At 42.7% G+C, this 18,228-nt stretch overlaps 1 protein-coding gene across 7 annotated transcripts in view; it reads right to left on the reverse strand.

The window, feature by feature from the left end:
- Positions 1 to 18,228, reverse strand: part of pcdh19 (protocadherin 19) — a 54,792-nt gene that overhangs the window by 24,782 nt on the left and 11,782 nt on the right. For 4 of the 7 annotated variants that reach the window (XM_069170747.1, XM_069170744.1, XM_069170746.1 and 1 more), the window contains exon 3: positions 527 to 585. In XM_069170747.1, the coding sequence (XP_069026848.1) occupies positions 527 to 585 (59 nt within the window). Of the gene's footprint in view, positions 1 to 525; positions 586 to 18,228 lie in introns of all 7 variants that reach the window. The other 3 variants (XM_069170745.1, XM_069170743.1, XM_069170741.1) reach the window with 1 other exon arrangement.

Raw genomic sequence — 18,228 nt, forward strand, 5'->3', positions numbered from 1 at the left:
TATCTAATATCCTGGTTCAGGTGGACTGAATAACAATGCACAATGAAAACATTTATTCTCCTCTTCCTCACGCAAGGAGAAAAAAAAAAGGAATGCAATAACTGACTATTCATGAAACTGTTGTTTGGGAAAACACAGGAGAAATCTTTTGAATATCATTTAATCACGGAGAAGTTGTTTTAAGCTGTAACCTGATGCGATTCCAGCCGCACGTGTTGCTAATGAACAAAATTACAGAAGTGTAATAAGGTTATCTGTAAATAGGGAAATCATTACTTTCACATTCTGCAGCTCTGCGTAATGTAATAATTTGAAAGTATTGTGGCTCAACAAGTGTCTACTAAACGCATTATGAAGTAACGCTATTTATTCAAAAATCTTATCCTCCCTTTGCAATTATCCAGAGTGGAAAACATGCAGGTACACATGCAAACTGCTGCAATGGTAACTGTGCACTCATTAGATAAAACAATTAGAGATAACAATGGTAATGAGGTGCTGGTAACAATTCCTAATCAAGACATACCTTTTAATGAGGTGGGCTCTGCTGTTCACGTAACTGGAGTCAATGGAATAATTCTCCGTCTGAAAGAGAGTGATGAGCGGTGGGGGAGCAGGTGGGGGAGGGGGGGAGATGATGGGGGCAACAAGAGAGAGGTACTTTTATTAATGGGAGCAACCAAAATAATGTTAGCAGTAATTGGCTTTCAGTAGAAATGTTATTTTACACAAAGGCCCTGGTGAGCAGCCTCGGCTTTCAAAGGGCTGAATCCTATTCTCTTTCAAAGCACACACACAGAGAGGCTGACTGGGAGTTGAGAGCTGAGGAGAGTGCTGCAGTGAGCACAGCCTCTCTTCTCCTCTTCACCCTCCCACTCTCGATCCTTTGCTCCCTCCCTCCACTGCCGGTCAGCCCAATGTCTTTAAAATGCAGTCATTAGGGAGGACAGACTTGCAGACAGAGGGAGAAGAAAAGTTTCCCTTTTTTCTTCTCTGAACTCTTCATTTTTACCATGTTTGAGAAGACATTAATGTAGAAATATTTAATAAATAACTGCGGGGAGAAGTAGTTGAAATTAAGAGTGTACCAGGGGAATCTTAACTCCGCAATTGCAGATGAAAAGGCTTTCAGAATATGCATGCGATAGATCTCTGACCCACATTAGAGAACACAGTTCAAAGGGATCCTACATTATTTTTTTTTCAACATTTATTGAGCGAGGAGAATGTCTGGTGCGGGGAGCACATGGACAGAGGAGTCAGTGTACACGGAGCAGGTAGCCCCCTCCTACATCTGCCAAGTATCTACTCACACTAGGTAAGATGTCAGAGGGCCATGGGATATCAAAGCCTCTCAAAGGACTTCCCCAAGTGCTTCGAAAAGCCAGGATATGACCCTGTAGAGTAAGTTTGATAAAATGCAGGTGTTTTCTGCAGAAAGAAAGCAGATCCTTCACTTAAAATTACACCTTGCAGATACGGCGTCCCAATAAAAGCTGTGACTCGATAGCCTACAGTGCCGATATCAAAGCCCTGCTAGGAAAAAAAAAAAAAAAAAAAAAAAAAAAAAAAAAAAAAGTCACCCTGATGGTAAGAAAGGTTAATGCTGGCACTGGAGCACAGTTGCTGATTATCAAGTGAGCTCCACGTTTGACAGAGTCCTGCTGTTGAGGTAGCAGTGGCCCTGCACAGCTGTCATACACGCTGACCAAACAGATTTGGATTAAAACTCAGTGTGCGACTGGGCGAACACTCTCCTTATTAGATGCTAATGGGGCTGAACATTTTGAACTTTTACAGCGTCTGCGTCGAAGTGAGACCACAATGTCGGAGCAAGAGGGACGGGGGAGGGGGAGCAAAGCGGAAGGAAAAAAATGTCAAACATTCGTCCCAGTCTTCTTAGATTCCTTTTGAAATAAATAAATAAATACATGTGTAAATAAAAGTTGATGCTGGCAGATCACAGCAGCGAATGTATGGTGTTTACCTCTGGCAAATAGCTCTCATGACCTGTTTGCAGTCTATGAAAATGTAAAGGATGGTTAATGCTACCAAATGCATGTCCTTGCTTGTTCAGATTCTTGGTATTGATGCCTCTTTCACGTGGCTTCAAAGACATAATATGCAGTGTGCTCTGCAGCATTATAATTTTGCCTGCTGCAGACACTGGTCTGGTCTCTTGAGTCACTGTGAATTTGTATGGAAATCAGAAGTGTATTGATTTTTCAACATTCTCCAATGAGTCTACCTTAAATCATCAGATGAGCTGCTGCTTGTCTTTTCACCTCCTTTACTCCTCATTATGTTTGGCACGAAACTTGTATAACAACAAGCAACAATGCAGGGCAGGCATCTGATTGGAGTTTGTTAAATTATGATGCAATGTGTTTACGCGCTGAAGGTTAGCATCGCTCCTTCTCCTTTTTACCATTTACCCCTAATTAAACTTTAACTCATTAGTATCGAGAAGATAATTTATAATAAGGAATTCAATTAACATTTTATTATTATCCCATAATGTGGAGCACATAGTGTTTGTTCTTTTGCATTACCCCTGACTCCTTTTGCTCCCGTTCAGCTTGACTCCATTAAATATCAAAGGTAACGGTAGTGGCAACATACTGCAACTCAGATTAATCATTCATTAAAGATCAAGATTCTTTTATTTCATTAATTTAGAAATTATTTCACATTCACAATCTTTCCCTTAGCAGAACTACACAGTGTATAGCTACGGCGTTTTTTATTTTAGATAATAGATCATCCTATAGATGACGTAATGTTTATAAATAATAATGATGACATGCCAAAGCAATCTGTATGTGCATAAGGTTTTGTGTTCCACTCGCGCTCCACTTTGGTCCCAGTGTACACGAATTAAACTGCCTCATCTGCTACAGTGGCTGCGCATCCAGTGAGAAACTAATGAAAATGCAAGGCATGAGTAACAAGGGGAAAACTTCATTTAAAAGACAAGATAGAGAATTTTCTTGTGAATGTCACTCTGGCTGCAGCCTGTAATTGGTTTGGTTGGCATGTTCCGTGCGAGCAGGGCCTGGAGAGGGAGGCAGCATGCCCCTGCTCTCAAGCTGGTGCTGTCCTGAAATGGAACTGTACTTTCCATAATGCAATTCTCTCTCAGGGCTTTTTATTTATTAATTTTTTTTTCTATTTTACATGGAGCACTCTTAAGGGGGTAGTAGGTGCAACCAAAGGAGACACTTCAATAGGACTCAATAGTTATGCCTCACCACCGCTTCCACTCCAGCTCTTCTTTCAACACTGCAGATCCTCATTAATCTAATAATGTGGTTTATTTTCTCTGTTTATCAAATTGTCAGTGGAAATAAACACACACCCATCATGTGAGGGCATAACCTTGGGCAATGATGAATCACTGAAGAATGCCTATTCTGAGGAAGAATCGGAAGCATTAGCCCGGGCTTCCTGTAAAGAAATGTAATGTCTTCCCCCACATTTCGGACCGACCTCAAATTGGAGGACATGTCAATATATCTCGCTGGGAGGTCAAGTTTCAGGCAAGAGGATGAGGACTGCTTAACTACAGCGAGGACGCCACAAATGGCTACTTAATCAGGTTGGACAATGTGTTGTTGTGATTTGAACGGCCCCAGTTTGCCGGCCAGAGTCACTCTATCCCCATAATTATTGTTCCGTTTCTTCTGGAGGACTGGAGGCAGGAGTGTAGTCCCTGGTATCGCCGGGTGACGGATAGGTAGTGTCAGGATGACTGGGGCGAGAAGTGGAAAGGGAGCGGAGAGTCAAAGACGGTGAAGATGGGAGGAAATGGGTGAGACTTGACCCGCGAGATACTTGCGGTCCAGCTGCTGCAGCGTTCCCCTTTTCACCCTTTGCTTCATTCTTTCCAGCAAAAAACCTGAGGCGCAGGGACGATGGACTTGCTTCTCTGCCACTGAGAGGAAAAGCAATCTCCTCGCCTAGTTGCTGCCGTAAGATTTGATTTGCCTTCCTCCCAGCGTGACAATTGGTTCTGTAGTCTGGATGCAAGTGTATTCATTGTGTGGGGGCATGGAGAGCACCCGGGAGAAGAGGAGGGGAGTGAAGACACCAGTTGTTACACCAGTAAACACCCGACAAGTTCAGCAGATGTCACACAGATAGGAGAGAAAAAGAGAGAAAAAAAAAAAATGGCGCACAGCTGCCCCACTGTATGCATTATCGAGGCAGATGCTGCGCAGTGCAACATATAAACAAGGAAGCAAGCTCGGAAAATATGGACAGATGTAACGACATGCACTAATGATATGCTAGCTTGAAAAACAAGGATCCATAAGACGCTGCCATCAGCAATCTGTTTTTACTCAAAAATTTGTTTCTTTTTTTTCCTTCCATTTACAGTTTCACTGTGACCTTTTTAAAAAAAAAAATTTTTTTTAAAATTATAGATTGAGATATTGTAAATTGAAGAAGAAAAATCAATTACAGAAGTGAGTGGTTCACTTCTGTCATGCATTGCAACTCTTTAACGTTATCAACTTAGTTGGAAAAAAAAAAACATCTAGCCACGCTCTTTGCGGACACAAAATGCTCTCACTGTCACACTGAAATGCTCAGTTTGTACATTCAGAACATCAGACTAGACAGAATCTATTAAAGATGTCAGATCAAATTTTGCTGCTTCATTTTGCGTTTGAGCAGTCTGAGGTTGTGCCTCGTTGCTGCAGCTCACTCAAGGGCTCCCCTCGGCCCCGGAAGGAAATGTTACACATTACGTCCCCCGTTATTGATCTCCCATTGCTTAAGGAAGGGATGAGTAGGAAGAGGTCCACAGGGGTTTACAGGGCAAGCCAGGCGCAATTAGAGTATTTAAGAAAAAAAAAAAAATGGTTTCACTATACGGCTTGGTTGTGGCAAAGCTAAGAGAGTAGAGATGGGTAAAAAAAAAAAAAAGATGAGAGGGAAGGAGAGTACAGCGAACAAATTCCAATAGATGATGGTCAGTATGTGAAAGTGGCTGCTTGTAGATGCATGCACTGCCCTCGTGTATTTTGCAGAGAGGCTGCAGAGGAGTGTGTGAGTGTGTGTGGGTATGCGGGTGATTTTCCTATCCTATACACAGGGACTACGAAAAGAACTGCTTCACTACTACGGCCGTCATGCACATTCACATTCTTGCACACACAGACTCTTTCCTTCCACTCCCCTACAAAAGCACCGCTCCAACAATCCCTGACTTGCAGGTCTGTGCTGGCGCCCGATGTCCCCGTCTCTGGGTCTGTACCCGGCGGCGCTCCGATTCAGTCTGCAAGACACCCGTGACTAAGACGCAGACCGCGAATGCCCCCGCCTGGATTGAGTTTATATTTTGTTTCCCACGTAAGAAAGAAGAATCGCTCTTCGGCCCCCGAGATGTGCTAACCCTCTACCAGCACCAACTCTTTGGCCTCTACCCCGGTGACCATCATCACCACCTTCTTCCTGATTATAAAATTTCCCATAGACCCTCTGCCAGCTGCTAGATTATAGATTTCCCTCTTCCTTTAGAGAGGGCAGGGCCCCTGAGGGAGGATCAGCGGTAAAAAGGGTGAAAGAGTGCCTGAGGCACAGCCATGGTTGTGGATGAGATTACATTTTCTATTTCTGCCTGCTAAAAGGGGACTGCTGTGATGAATACAGAGAGTTGTTACCATTTAATATCAACTGGCTCCCCTGCAAACTCAAATTATACACAATCAATTGTGACAGAAGGGTACACGTGTGACAAATAACCTGCCACATTCTCTGCATCATTTCACTTCATCACCCATCAATTCACCCCAAACCCAGTAGCCCATTTGGAAATCAATCATGTTATGAAAGTGAGTGATTCTGAGAGAAGGATTTTACAAGATTTCCTTGCTCTGCTGTAGTTTGTACATTTCTGCAGTCTTGGCGGCCGGACAAAAGAAAACAAACTGTGTGAATTAAACGCGATCAGGAGGTCACTTGTGTTCCTGACCACATGTGTTTAATGTACTGTATTGTTTGAGCCAACTAAATAACAGCTTTTCTGGAACACAATGAAACAGATCCAGCACTTCCTGCTTGCATTTCCTTCTCATTTTGCTTGCTTTCCCGTGTGAAATTGAACAAATATTTGCCCATTCAGACCAAAACAATCACCCCCTGCTCTCGTAAAGTAAGGAGAAAGGCCAAAGTGCTGCGGCTATTGCCTGCTCCACCTGTGCATCACAACCATGCAGAAAACTGCAGATCATGCTGCTGTCTTTTCTTCTGACACAGAGACAATAGTCCAGACCAGTCTCCATGTCACTCAGGACTACAGGCTCCACAGAAGTCCAGTTAGTAGAGATGTGATTAATTATACATACATTGATAGAAACAGCATTCATTATTCATGAACTTCTCAACGTCAAAGCTATTTCCCTCCCTTTCAGCATGATGAAAAGATTTTAAATAATAGGCCCCCTTTGCAGACGTCTGCATTCCAGCGGAGTAGGCTGACACTAAAGAGGCTTAAGTCATAGCTGCTGTCTTACAGGGAATCACCGCTCGGGCCGACATGTTTCAAACCGTTTGTGGCTGTTTGGCTTCCTGGGTCGGTGTTTTTGTTTTGTCTTTGTCTGCAGAGACAAGGCTAGTGCTTTTAAGACGCTCAGATGGAGTTATAGTGTCCAATGAATACGGGTCTACTGTGTCAACCAGGCACTTAAGAGTGGATAGAGTTTCATTGAACACCTGTTCAGCGTTCAGGCTTTTGCATGTGTTTTCATTGTATCTGCAGGTCAGATAGAAAACCTGCGTATCTGTGAGATTAGGATTCATGGCTTTACATAGTAAAAAGTGGGGAGGGAGGAAAAAAAAGACGACTATCTACGCTGTTGCCTAAAAGAAATCGGCTTACTTTCCTTAAAGCCTGCGGAGCCCAATCAAACTCAAATACCAGGAACTTCCCCTTTAGGCAAGTCTTGAGGGATTTTCTTTAATTTGGATGTCAGACTGAAAAGTTTTCACACTCCTCTCATCCCAAAATCCGTTAATGTGTGTATGGTGCCACAGGTGGTGATTTAAAAAAAAAAAAAAAAAAATATTATATATATATATATATATATATATACTACGGAAGTGTTAAAAGAAACATCTAATCCAGGTAGATCTTGAGGTTTCCGGCCCCTTTAGAAGTAAGCATTACAAACACAGTCATTTCATTTTTCTGAAATAATTACTCGATAGCGATGTCTCCTCTCAGTTGTGGCCTACATTAGCCAGTGTTGAGGGGGAAGGGGTGCCACGCTAAATTAGAGCACGAGATATTCCCAAAGGTTTCTCCCACCTCCCCTGGGTTGGGCCTTAAAAATAAACACTTAGAAATACTGCAGATTATGTAAACACATTCCCCTTAAACGCTTACACGAGAGCTGTGACTGAACAAACAGTATAACTTTCGGTCACTTTTGAAATGTGTAAACTTAGAATTCATTTTTGATTAACTCAATGCACACGAGGACAACAGAAATGAGAAATCTGCGAATCTGTGGGGAGTGCAGATCGACTTGCACTCCACGACACGACGGAGCGCGGCTTCGTACAATTTCTCTTAGCAGCTTAAAGGTGGCTGCCAGTCATATCGATGCAGTCTCTCTGTCTCTCTCGCCCTCCCTCCCTCCATCTTTTTTTCTCTTGCTCACTGTGACAAGGCATCTTTCCAGACATTTTAGTTGGATGGAGATTTGCAGCAGCTCATTACAGACTGGGAGGCTCTGTGAGCGGATGCAGTCACTCGGAGATGGATTGAGTGGGTCTGTTTATTGACATGCCTTAATCTGACACTGGGTAAAGGGAATGAGTCACCGCCTCCAGACACACTACCACATCACAGCCACTCCAGCAAATAGGGAGGCAGCACCTAGGATACAAGTGGAACTTCATCAGCGCTCATTAATCCAACAACCCCAGGCCACTCGCTCAAACAAACCGTGTTTACACTGCGTGTTGGCTGGATGGAGGGGTGATGGAGCTTTTCAAAGGGCATGTGTGCAGGTGCTCAGACCTGCAACGCCCACGCGCACACACGCGCGCGCACACACACACACACACACACACACACACACACACACACACACACACACACACACACACACACACATATACTCCAAGCTCCAGCTCATCAAAAACCCACCTGCCCTCCTAACCCACAACCCCCGAAACACAATATCTGTGTACACCAGCTGCTGTAACTCAGTTGATGCACTTTGTCTCACAAATCAGAGCTGCTGCTCAAATCACAGGCGGTTCATTGGGCCCCATGCCAAAATACGAATAATAGAAAGGGGCTTTTTATTTACCACATCTTCCAGCTTGCGTCACAACAAGGCTACTCCTATCAGTGATCGTGTCACGGAAGCCTGGTTCGCTTTTTGATGCTGTTTGCCGGTGCTTCACTGTGAAGCACATCTGGTGCTAAAATCTGGGATGGTCCTTCTGGGCAGCTGTCATTGCCGGGATTGACAGCAGAGTATTAGCTGCTTGCACATCACCAATGCATCTCTAAATCCAGCTTGTTAACAGGACTGTGACAGACTGCCATCAGTGCACAGGCAGAACAAAGCTCCATCCACTGCGCTGTGGTCTGACTCTACTGTTTGTTTTCTACCATTGTTAACTACATTGTCACAGAGATGCGGACATGTGACTTCTTTGTATTTTATCTCTAACTTTAATTTTACCGGAAAAACTAAACAAACCAAAAAAAAAAGGCAAAAACAAGGAATGTGTGTGAAACGCGTAAGCCAGTCGCAAACAAAAATAAATCTTTTTTGAAGAACTGCACACATGCAAGCACACAGGCAAAACAAGCAAAGGGGAATAAACACTATGTGAGTCAGAAAGAGAATAACGCAACACAAATTTACAGTAAAATACACGTTTTTGTGAACACACACACACACACACACACACACACACACACACACACACATACAGTCGCAGTGGGGCAGAAAGTCTGAGCGGGGCCTGCTGTCGTCTCCGTCAGGGACTGGGAGCCTGGCAGCTTGAGAGCAGGGCCTGTGGATAGGGGTCCAGATGCAGCAGGCTTGACCCACTCACTCATGGGGGAGGGAGGGAGGAAGGCAGGGAGCGGGGGAGCGGGGGGTTTCAGCAGCTGAAACACACAGGGATTAGCCGCACTGACTTCATTTAATTTAATTTGAATTAGGGCCGTCTTTGGGGGCAAACATCGTTTTTCACTGCGGGGGGATGTACAGGGTCATGGAAAACAGCAACAGACGGTGGATTTCTGCCTCCCACTCCTGCAGTAGATCCACAGGGGAAGGCAAGGCACTGTATTCTCAGATACACACACACACACACACACACACACACACACACACACACACACACACACACACACACACACACACACACACACACACACACAAACACAAACACCTTCCCCCCTCATTATGTCTATATTATCAAGTCAAATCTATCCAATTGACATGCAACTTACACCCTGCATCCACTTTTCCATAGCTTGATTTCTTGAAATGAAGACCCTGAATCCTTTTGTTCTGCCACCATAAACAACAAGTAGTAATTTTCGGTGCTTATCAAATCTGCTCTGTGTACTTGCTGTCTATGCTCGTGTGTGTTGCAAACACACGCACTAAGCTGTTATCTACCAAGAACATATCTTAGGGGTGGATGTTTATCTGTGCTGACGCAGATTGGAGGAGTTCTCTTTGTCTCAGTGCAGTGGCACATAATATTATTTGTCTTTTCTTTTTTTTTTTCATCCTTTATTTTTTCCTGGGCTGATATAGTTGGATGTTCTATAGTGGAGAAATCTTTTTAGTTGCCCCCAGGCATCTGATGTGCTTTTACTTGTAATCTGGGAGAAGCAGTGGGGGAAAAAAAATCTGTACACAATCGAATAATTCAACTCCCTTTTGTATTGTGAGTAACATGACTTACACTGTTAAGCAGAAGAGGAAAACAGCTGCAGTGAGTGAGTGAGTGAGTGAGTACGGAACATGCCTCTTCACAATTTACAATAGCTCTGTGGAAAAATATGGCAGCGATCAGCCATCAAGTCTGTTGTAGCCAAAGCCTGCGGTCATATGAAAGCTTCCTCTCTGTCTTGTGCAGGTGACGTACTCAGAGAGAGCTGATGTACCATGCAATGGGAGAAAGTTGTTTTATTAAAAACACATCCCCAAAAAAATTAAAAATGTTTTCAAAAGCGTTGCCTTGTCTCTGCTAGACAGAGAAGACAGTAGAGACAGAGACTGTTTAAGACTATCAACTACTCACTGGCAATCGTTTTTTTCCCTCTCTCCCCCAGCCCCTATCAAAAGATGTTACTGTGTAAAATGTCAAAGAAAAAAGAGGCAAGAGAAGTAATCTCCTTCTCCTTTTTGATCGCAAGTGGAATAATTGGAACCCTCTTAGGCTCATTACATGAGTTGCCCGCCAGCCAAAAGACGGCTCCAACTGCCCTTCTTCATTCATGTTGGAGCTTTGAAAAATATCGCTTCCTCTAGTAACAACTCTTTATGAGATGCAATGACTAGAGGTCCTGGTACCTACATTAACAGATAATCCCACAATGCCTTTGAAAATATATCTTTCAACTACCACTGTCAAACTGCAATTGTGAGCAATGTGAGGGAAACAGCAACAATCTGCCTCTGTAATAATGTCATTATGCATATTGCACAGCACTTCTCACCCTTAGTCTGTTTTTTTTGGCATTGCCATTCTTCTCAATTACATTGCATACGTGTAGCGAGATCATTTGGATCCCTATTACTAATAGGCTGCTCGTAACTGTTATTACAACTATGCTTGTAATTATTGTGGCTCTAATTACTATTACTGTATTACCCAAATTAACCTTATTCTGGGTTTCGATCACCCGCACTGACGGTAGCCAAGACATGTCTATGAAGAATGGCACCAATGTCCCTTCAGATAAATCCAGTATAATTAGCTATGTGCCTTACAGGGCCTGTGTGATGGTAATAATTAGAGCTACTGTAGCAAAGGTCACGCAAAACAATTTCGAGAGGATGCTGGCTGCATGGGTAATGGGAGGAGAGGAGGGGAGGGCTCGGATGAACGCTGCGACTCCTCTCCTTTTCTGTATTTCAGAGACGGAAGACGTATAGTTGTTACTTTACCTCTGCACTTGCCTCTTTTTGAACCAATGCTCTCAAAAAAATAGAAATTGAAAACCCATTTTAATGGCAAGTAGACTCCCAGCTAACGCAGTTTAAATGGATCCATGATTAGATTTGAGGAAAGTGCTACAGGGTGTATCTGTGAACTAGTATCAGCTGAAATCGATTCGCTCCCTTCGAGGTGTGATAGCCGCCCCGTCACCCTGTTGTTGCATCTGTTCATTAGCTCGAGTCTAACATGTTTATGCTTACCGTTAGTTATCGCTATTAATTGTGAAAGAGAGAGATGAGGAGACAGAAAGCTAAAGGTGTTCTGATCCACCCAAGTGCACAGGTTAATGAGCTGAGTCAAAAATGTTGACACAGAGGTAAACAAGTACTCACGCTGAGGTACTTCTATTTCTATGCTCCCCCCCGCCCTCCCGTGTGGTTTGGCTCCATCTCTCTGTCTCTTCAAATCCCTGCCTGCTCCTAACCCTGGGAGCTCCGGGTCCCCGCTCCAGGTCCGCCAGGAATTCACTCCGTTCCCTCACCTCGCCACCATCGCACCCCGATGAGATAAGTAGCAACCTCGCACTCAAATATAGCATCTCAAACAACACATATGCTTATGTGTGCTAGATTGGTCTCTATTCCCTGCTGCACCGCAAACACCCTCCCTTCCTTCAACAGCCCCCAACAACACTTCTTTAGGAGGGAGCGATACAAACAGCCCTAAACTGGTACGGTAATCCTTTTATATAGCTCCTGTCTGTCACCTCAATTGAGCGCGGGCTGCTTAACAGATCATTGTTTTGCATGTTTTCAGCTCATTTATAACAATAGGGCACTTTATATAACTGTCACACAAAAAAAAAAAAAACATGATGTTTTTAGATTTTTTTTTTTTTGTTGTTGTTCATTTCCCAGCCTGTAAACAGCTCGTGATTTGCATCAATATCTGTTAAAGCATTTAGATACATTTGGGAAACAACCTTAATTTTCTTTATGAAGAAGATCAATCTACACTCATCTGTTAAATGTGAAGCTCGTACGAGTGGACAGTGAGCTTGGCTTAGTTTAGTTTAGCATACATGGTGGACACGTGGGAAACAGCAAGCCTGGCTCTGTCCAAAAGGGAAATACTTACCTACACTACTCATAAATTGACTGATTAATGTGTTATACGTCAGTTGTTTAGCATGCACAAATGCTAAAACCGCAACTTGTTTTATAAAGAGTTATGTGCCGGATTATCAGTTCCAGGAGAAGTGACTTCCTGGTGTCTCTGTTGGGTTGCCCAGCAACCTCGTAGTGATATGCAAACTCAAAAAACTATTCCTTAAAAGGAAGAATTAAAGAGGGAACGCATGTAAAACCATCAGCTGCACTAGTAAGGTATTTCAGTGATTTTTTTTTTTTATTAGTGGAGAAAATATCAGCACCACTGGGACTAAAAAGGATGATCTTTTTTTGAAGAAGAGGAAAAGCTGTCTACAAGCAAATATGATATTAATTTGACAGTCAATGTGGAACCACTGTTAAATATAGTGGGAATTTGCAAAATCCTTTTATTGCTTCTTTGATCGGTGTATCTCGACATACGCTCAGATGATTTTCACTGATATTCCAGTGGCCTTAAATCCACCTTTTTTTTTTTTTTCCTGTAACAAAAGCTGAAACTATAGTGTCAAACTGTTCATAAATGTACATGTGAAAGTGATTAAAGGCAACAAGAATTTCACTCATGCGTGCTGTTCGACATCCAATTTAGCTGCTATTTTCCAGTTAGATTCCACTCGCTGATTAGACTCACAGGGGTGGGAGCAGAGGCATAGACGCTAAGATCCGTATGTCTTTGTAACTGTGGGGGTTTAAAAAGCAAAAATTGTGATTATCATTGATCTCAGTTGTTAGATCCCTAATCTCTATGACTCATATCCATACTGGCCACGTTGGGTGACGATGAACCGTCCTCCCCCACATCTGAAGTCCCAAACAAGTGTTGAGGGAAGCAGTGATAAGCAGGTCCTTATCCTTTTAAAGACACTCCCGTAATCCAACAGTGGTGGGAGGAGGGGGGGGGAGGCTTCAGCTTTAAAGGACTTAGTCTGGATTATAGCTAGTCCTCCAAATTAAACCAAAAGTCAGCTTTCTGCAGTTGCTCATGCAAGCTGGCAACTGGCTTGTTACCAGCGCTACAAACAAGGCAAACGAAGGAGGTCTATAATTAGAAAATCGTCTCACTCAGCCACCAGATGAACAAACGACGGTAACACAGTAGCAAAACCAGACCCGTCTCCACGTAAACTGAATATCTGAATATTATGCCGTTCTCTTGCCACTTTCCCTTCTCAGCTGACCTCCTGCAACTACACTCAAAATGTCTTCCATGCTGTGTACCTGACTCTCGCTGCCAACCAGCTTAGCCACAGACAAGCTTCTCAGCCAGGGCAAGGCTGCTCTGTCCCTATTGATGCCGCTTCCCGCAGCAAAACAAGGCCAAATCTGGGGCTTAGAGGCTAAAATAATCATTACTGGGTAGCGAACAAATGAAAAGTCAGAACACTACTCCCATGTCTGTCCTCCCCCAGCACTCTTGGTATTTTGTCTGCCGTCCCATCGCACACAAACAAAAAGGGGACAGCCACACATTAACGTTTAGGATGGACTACATTTTGGGGCAGAGAGGAAAACAACGCTTAGACTGGATTCTCTTCTTCTGGAATATCTAATTTAGTCAAGGAAAATGTCCATTTACAAATGAATAAATGAACGACATTGTTTGACACTTTGAGAAATATGATTATTTTCCTTTTTTGCTGAGTTATAAAAGATGATTGATTTCAGTCTCTGTTTTCAGTATTAGACTGGAACAAGCAGGTGGTTAGCTTAGCAACTGACAGACACATCTAACAAAATGTGTATACCAGCGCTACTAAAGCTTGTTAATCAAGACATTATATATTAATATATTTGAACAATTAATAAGTTAAAATGTTAAATTTTTTGCCAACAGTTTCTTTTAAGGCAAATATTGGACCATTTTGGGAAGCTAAATGCTTCACCCTGTTTGTGGGATGTTCCTTGGTGTGCATGCATGTATATGCACATGTATCTCTTATGTTGATGCATTAAACTCTGCTTTCATGTATCATGTAATCCCTGAACAAGATAAGAGCATTCGAACTCAACTCCTTGGTGACCTTCCTGCAGTGTTCCCCAAAGTAGTCGATCTGTGTTATTAAAGCACAGAGATTATAAGCAATCTTCCCTTTAACAAGTATAGACATGCTGCCTTCGGTGCTCTCTAGCTCCCCATAAGACTGAACTGGGAACAGCTAATCTTGAAGTGAGGAGGTTACTGGGGAACGTACTGCACTCGCAGCAGTCTGACAGAGGCAAAGTGCTTTTCATTCATTAACTTGGCTGCCTGTGCTGTGGTATGTCAAATCGTGGACGTGAGAGGAAAGTCAAAACTGATGTCCCATTGTGCTCCGCAGCCAGACGACCGAACTCTGGATATTGTTTTCTGATGCCATAAGAGAGCACAAAGATGTGGGAAAAGTCGTTATCAATTCCCTTGCAAGCCAATAATAACTATTATCATTAGTAGTGTTTCCATCTTCCGCACTCAGTTCAGATTAGATATCTAATCTATTCCCAAACACACATTCTTGTCTTTCCAACTTGACCTGGTACACTCAACAAAGAAATGGTTTCCCGCCTCCCACGGAAGTAGATATGGTGTAAATAATATGCCTGGGCACTTTCTGAAAAGCCCTAATCCCAGGAAAACAAACCTGAGCGAAACAGGCCCACCTGAATTGCTTTCAGGGAAACTAGATAATCAAAATGCAAAACAGCCTCTGATAGAAAAATGTGCCGAGTTCTAACAACAAATCCCCTACAACTAACATCAGCAAATTCTCCTCCTGAACTTTGTATTCAGTGTTTGGGTTTTTTAATATAATCACACTGCATTCGGCGTGCCATCAATGAGCTATTCTGATTTATGTCAGGCTGAATCAGACTAACTGCTTAGAGGCTTTACAGACATCATGAATGAGAAAAGGAGCTACACATTGAACACATTAGGGGTCCCACCATCTCCTCAGACAGGGGGACAATGGGCAGGGGGAGCAGAGATAAAGGAGGGGGGATAACAGGGGTGAAGGAATGGCTGACGCTGATCGGGTGGAGAACGAGGGGAGAATGGGAGAAAAGAAAAGAGGGGGCCCAAGACAGTGGCCACACAGGGCAGGGGGAGCGCAGGGGCTCTGAGAGGCCTACACTCGGTCATAGCCCATTAGGCTGGCTGGGTGAAAATGCTACAGCTCATTACATGCTCTGCCTCTGTTCTGTGGATGAACAATGCACAATTACGCTACCCTGCTGCTCCTCCAGCCATACTGCTGCATACCTCTGAGGAGGCTGATATTGCTGCTATAGTGGCTCGCTTGCCAACAGCCTCTGTGCTCATCAAACATCCCATACATGCGCTCCCTAATGCAAATCCAGGTTTATGTCTAGAAACAAAAGCGCTGTATGAATTTGCTAAAATGAAAGGAGGGCAGGAACAGGCAAAGGCTGCTTCCACTGCCGGAGCGAACAAAGCAAAGGTATAATGCAGCGTTTGTGCGAGTAATATAATGACGTTTGTGCCCTTTTGTCTGCTCAGCCTTCTTTAACCTCTTTAAAAAGGTACACATGTGACAAATGAATAATTCTTTAGTTTACAACTGAATTCAGTTTCACTTGATGTTACAATTACGGCAGGTGCAGTCCTTACATAGAGATCCAAACACAACACAACTAAAGCTACTGAAAGTATCGTGACAATATCTGCAATGCAGCGAATAACTAAGCTCAGGATTCATCTATCCACCAGCAAATTGGTTCATTTCATGTCGTCCTCCTCTCCGTTCTACAATTATGCATGCAGAATTTGACATTTAATCTGATGGGGGAAATGCTAACTAACATCCTCCTGCTTCCTCTTTGTTTTAGGCAAAAAAAAAACAGGACACTTGGAAAGGTCATTCTTCCCTGGTGTCAGAGCCGGCTACTTGGAAAAGTTTCCGTTCACAGCGAGTATTGTTATGTTTCACAGAATCCCTCCCCCCATTTCCCTGTCATTCAAAAAGCCTAGCATCAGCACTCAGGAGAAAGCCCTGGGAACCATCTGAACAAAGTCTGGCAACCTGCAGTTCAACTGAGACAGGACAGTGGAAAAAAATGTTACAAGCCTGATACACATAAATTTTAATTAATAACTCCTCTCTCTGCACATTTGGATGAAATGAGTTTTTGGCACCCATAATGGTCATTACAAGAGAAAAGTAATTACTTTTTTTCTCACTTCGTTTACTTTCTGAAAAATACTCTGGTTTTGTTGTTCCATAACAGAAAAGAAAAAAATTATTTCCCCCAAGTATGGTTGACAAGCCCTTTGTTTTTCCTATCTGCAAGGAGGGACAAATATATTGAAGCAGTGTCTACGTTATCTTACAGTGTATTCCAGTACACCATGTACAAATGCTTCTGTTTTTATATTCCTAAGCCATAGGGACAAAGGTGGCCACTCCTGACACACCGAATGCAAGAGAAAATAATATTGTCAGCTTCCTCTGCAAATAGATTTCACTCCTGGTCATAACAAGTCTCAGGCTTTGTGTTTTTAAATGTGTAAGCTGACCTTTTCTATCCTATATTAATGTAAATAACATTTCCAGCACAGGCAGCAAAATCTGCATTAATGAGAGATGGGGTTATGTTTCTTTATTCTCCTGGAGACTTCTCTTTTCAAAAGTTTTCCTCTGACTTTTATGAGGTATTGTTAGTTTGTTTTCTTTAAAATTCCACCTCAGTTTTGCTTCATAATGGCATACGTTTGGCACACAAACTTTGCTAGAAAATGTGTGAAATGCTGTAAATGACCACTTCAAAATGTTTTAATGAACCCGTGTGCGGTACATTTCCACACCTCTATGTCCCTCTGTGTTGGGACTTGAGTTTTGAAGGATTTCCATTAAAAGAAAACACAATGCAGCATATTTATGTCAGAGAGTTTAATTTGAGAAATAAAAATAAAAAAACAACGCTGCGGGAAACTCATTTAAATGGGTAATTACGTCCAAGCAGCATTGCTTGCAGGGCTTAACAAGGTGCGTAATCATGTCCCCTTCCCTGGCGATAAACATCATCACGATGTCCATTTCCTTCACTCCATTTAGCCCTTTCTCATTTACGGGTGGACTCATCAACCTATAAGCCCAATGCCATTATACCCCTTTTTGCATTTAGATACGTGTCAAAAAAGAATCTCACAACATAAATTGTTGGACGACGACTGCCATTGTGTAACTATTTTTGGCTTCACAAAAATCCCCTCGCTTTAATGTTTAATAGGTTTACAATTCTTTCCATGTGATAGAGCTTTTAAAGTAATTTAACTAGTATGTTCCTTTTCAATGCTGTCGTCTTAAACCAAGTAGAATAGTCTCAAAACGTTGTGGAATAATTATGTTGATTATACCCATATGAGTGAACATTTTGTTTGTTTGGTGTAGCTGCCTGTGTGTGTCTACTGACATCTAAGAACATCTCCTGCATGTATCCATGTAGCTCACTGATATTCTCAAGATTTCCACCCAATTGATGATTTCAGACTGTCACATTTTAAGGGAAACACTTGGCGGTACAAAAGTCTAAATTATGCTCAAACTACTATCCTGTGTTCGAACCACCTCTCACATCTGCACTCACGCTCAAATAATCTAATCATAGTATTTGGTTTTTTTTTTTTTTTTTAGGAGAAAGGAGCATCTTGACCACGCAATATAAAAGTGACATGATTGCTTTCTGTGGAGGTTAATATGATTTTTGCAATAAAATCTTTTCCTTTTCTCAACACTGCTGTTTACAGAGAAAAATAACATGTTTCAGGCAGCAGCAATACAGGTTGAGGAAAATCATTGACATTCTATAAATAGGTCTCTCTCCCCTCTTCTCTCGCACTGTCTCTCCTCCCTCGATTTTTAACGGCCTCGCCGTTTTTCTGCAGTATTGCTCCCTCGGTATAATC

Source organism: Embiotoca jacksoni, unplaced genomic scaffold, assembly GCF_022577435.1.
Source record: "Embiotoca jacksoni isolate LCO1_2020_lvr unplaced genomic scaffold, fEmbJac1.0.p SCAF_5, whole genome shotgun sequence".
Lineage (NCBI taxonomy): Eukaryota > Metazoa > Chordata > Actinopteri > Embiotocidae > Embiotoca > Embiotoca jacksoni.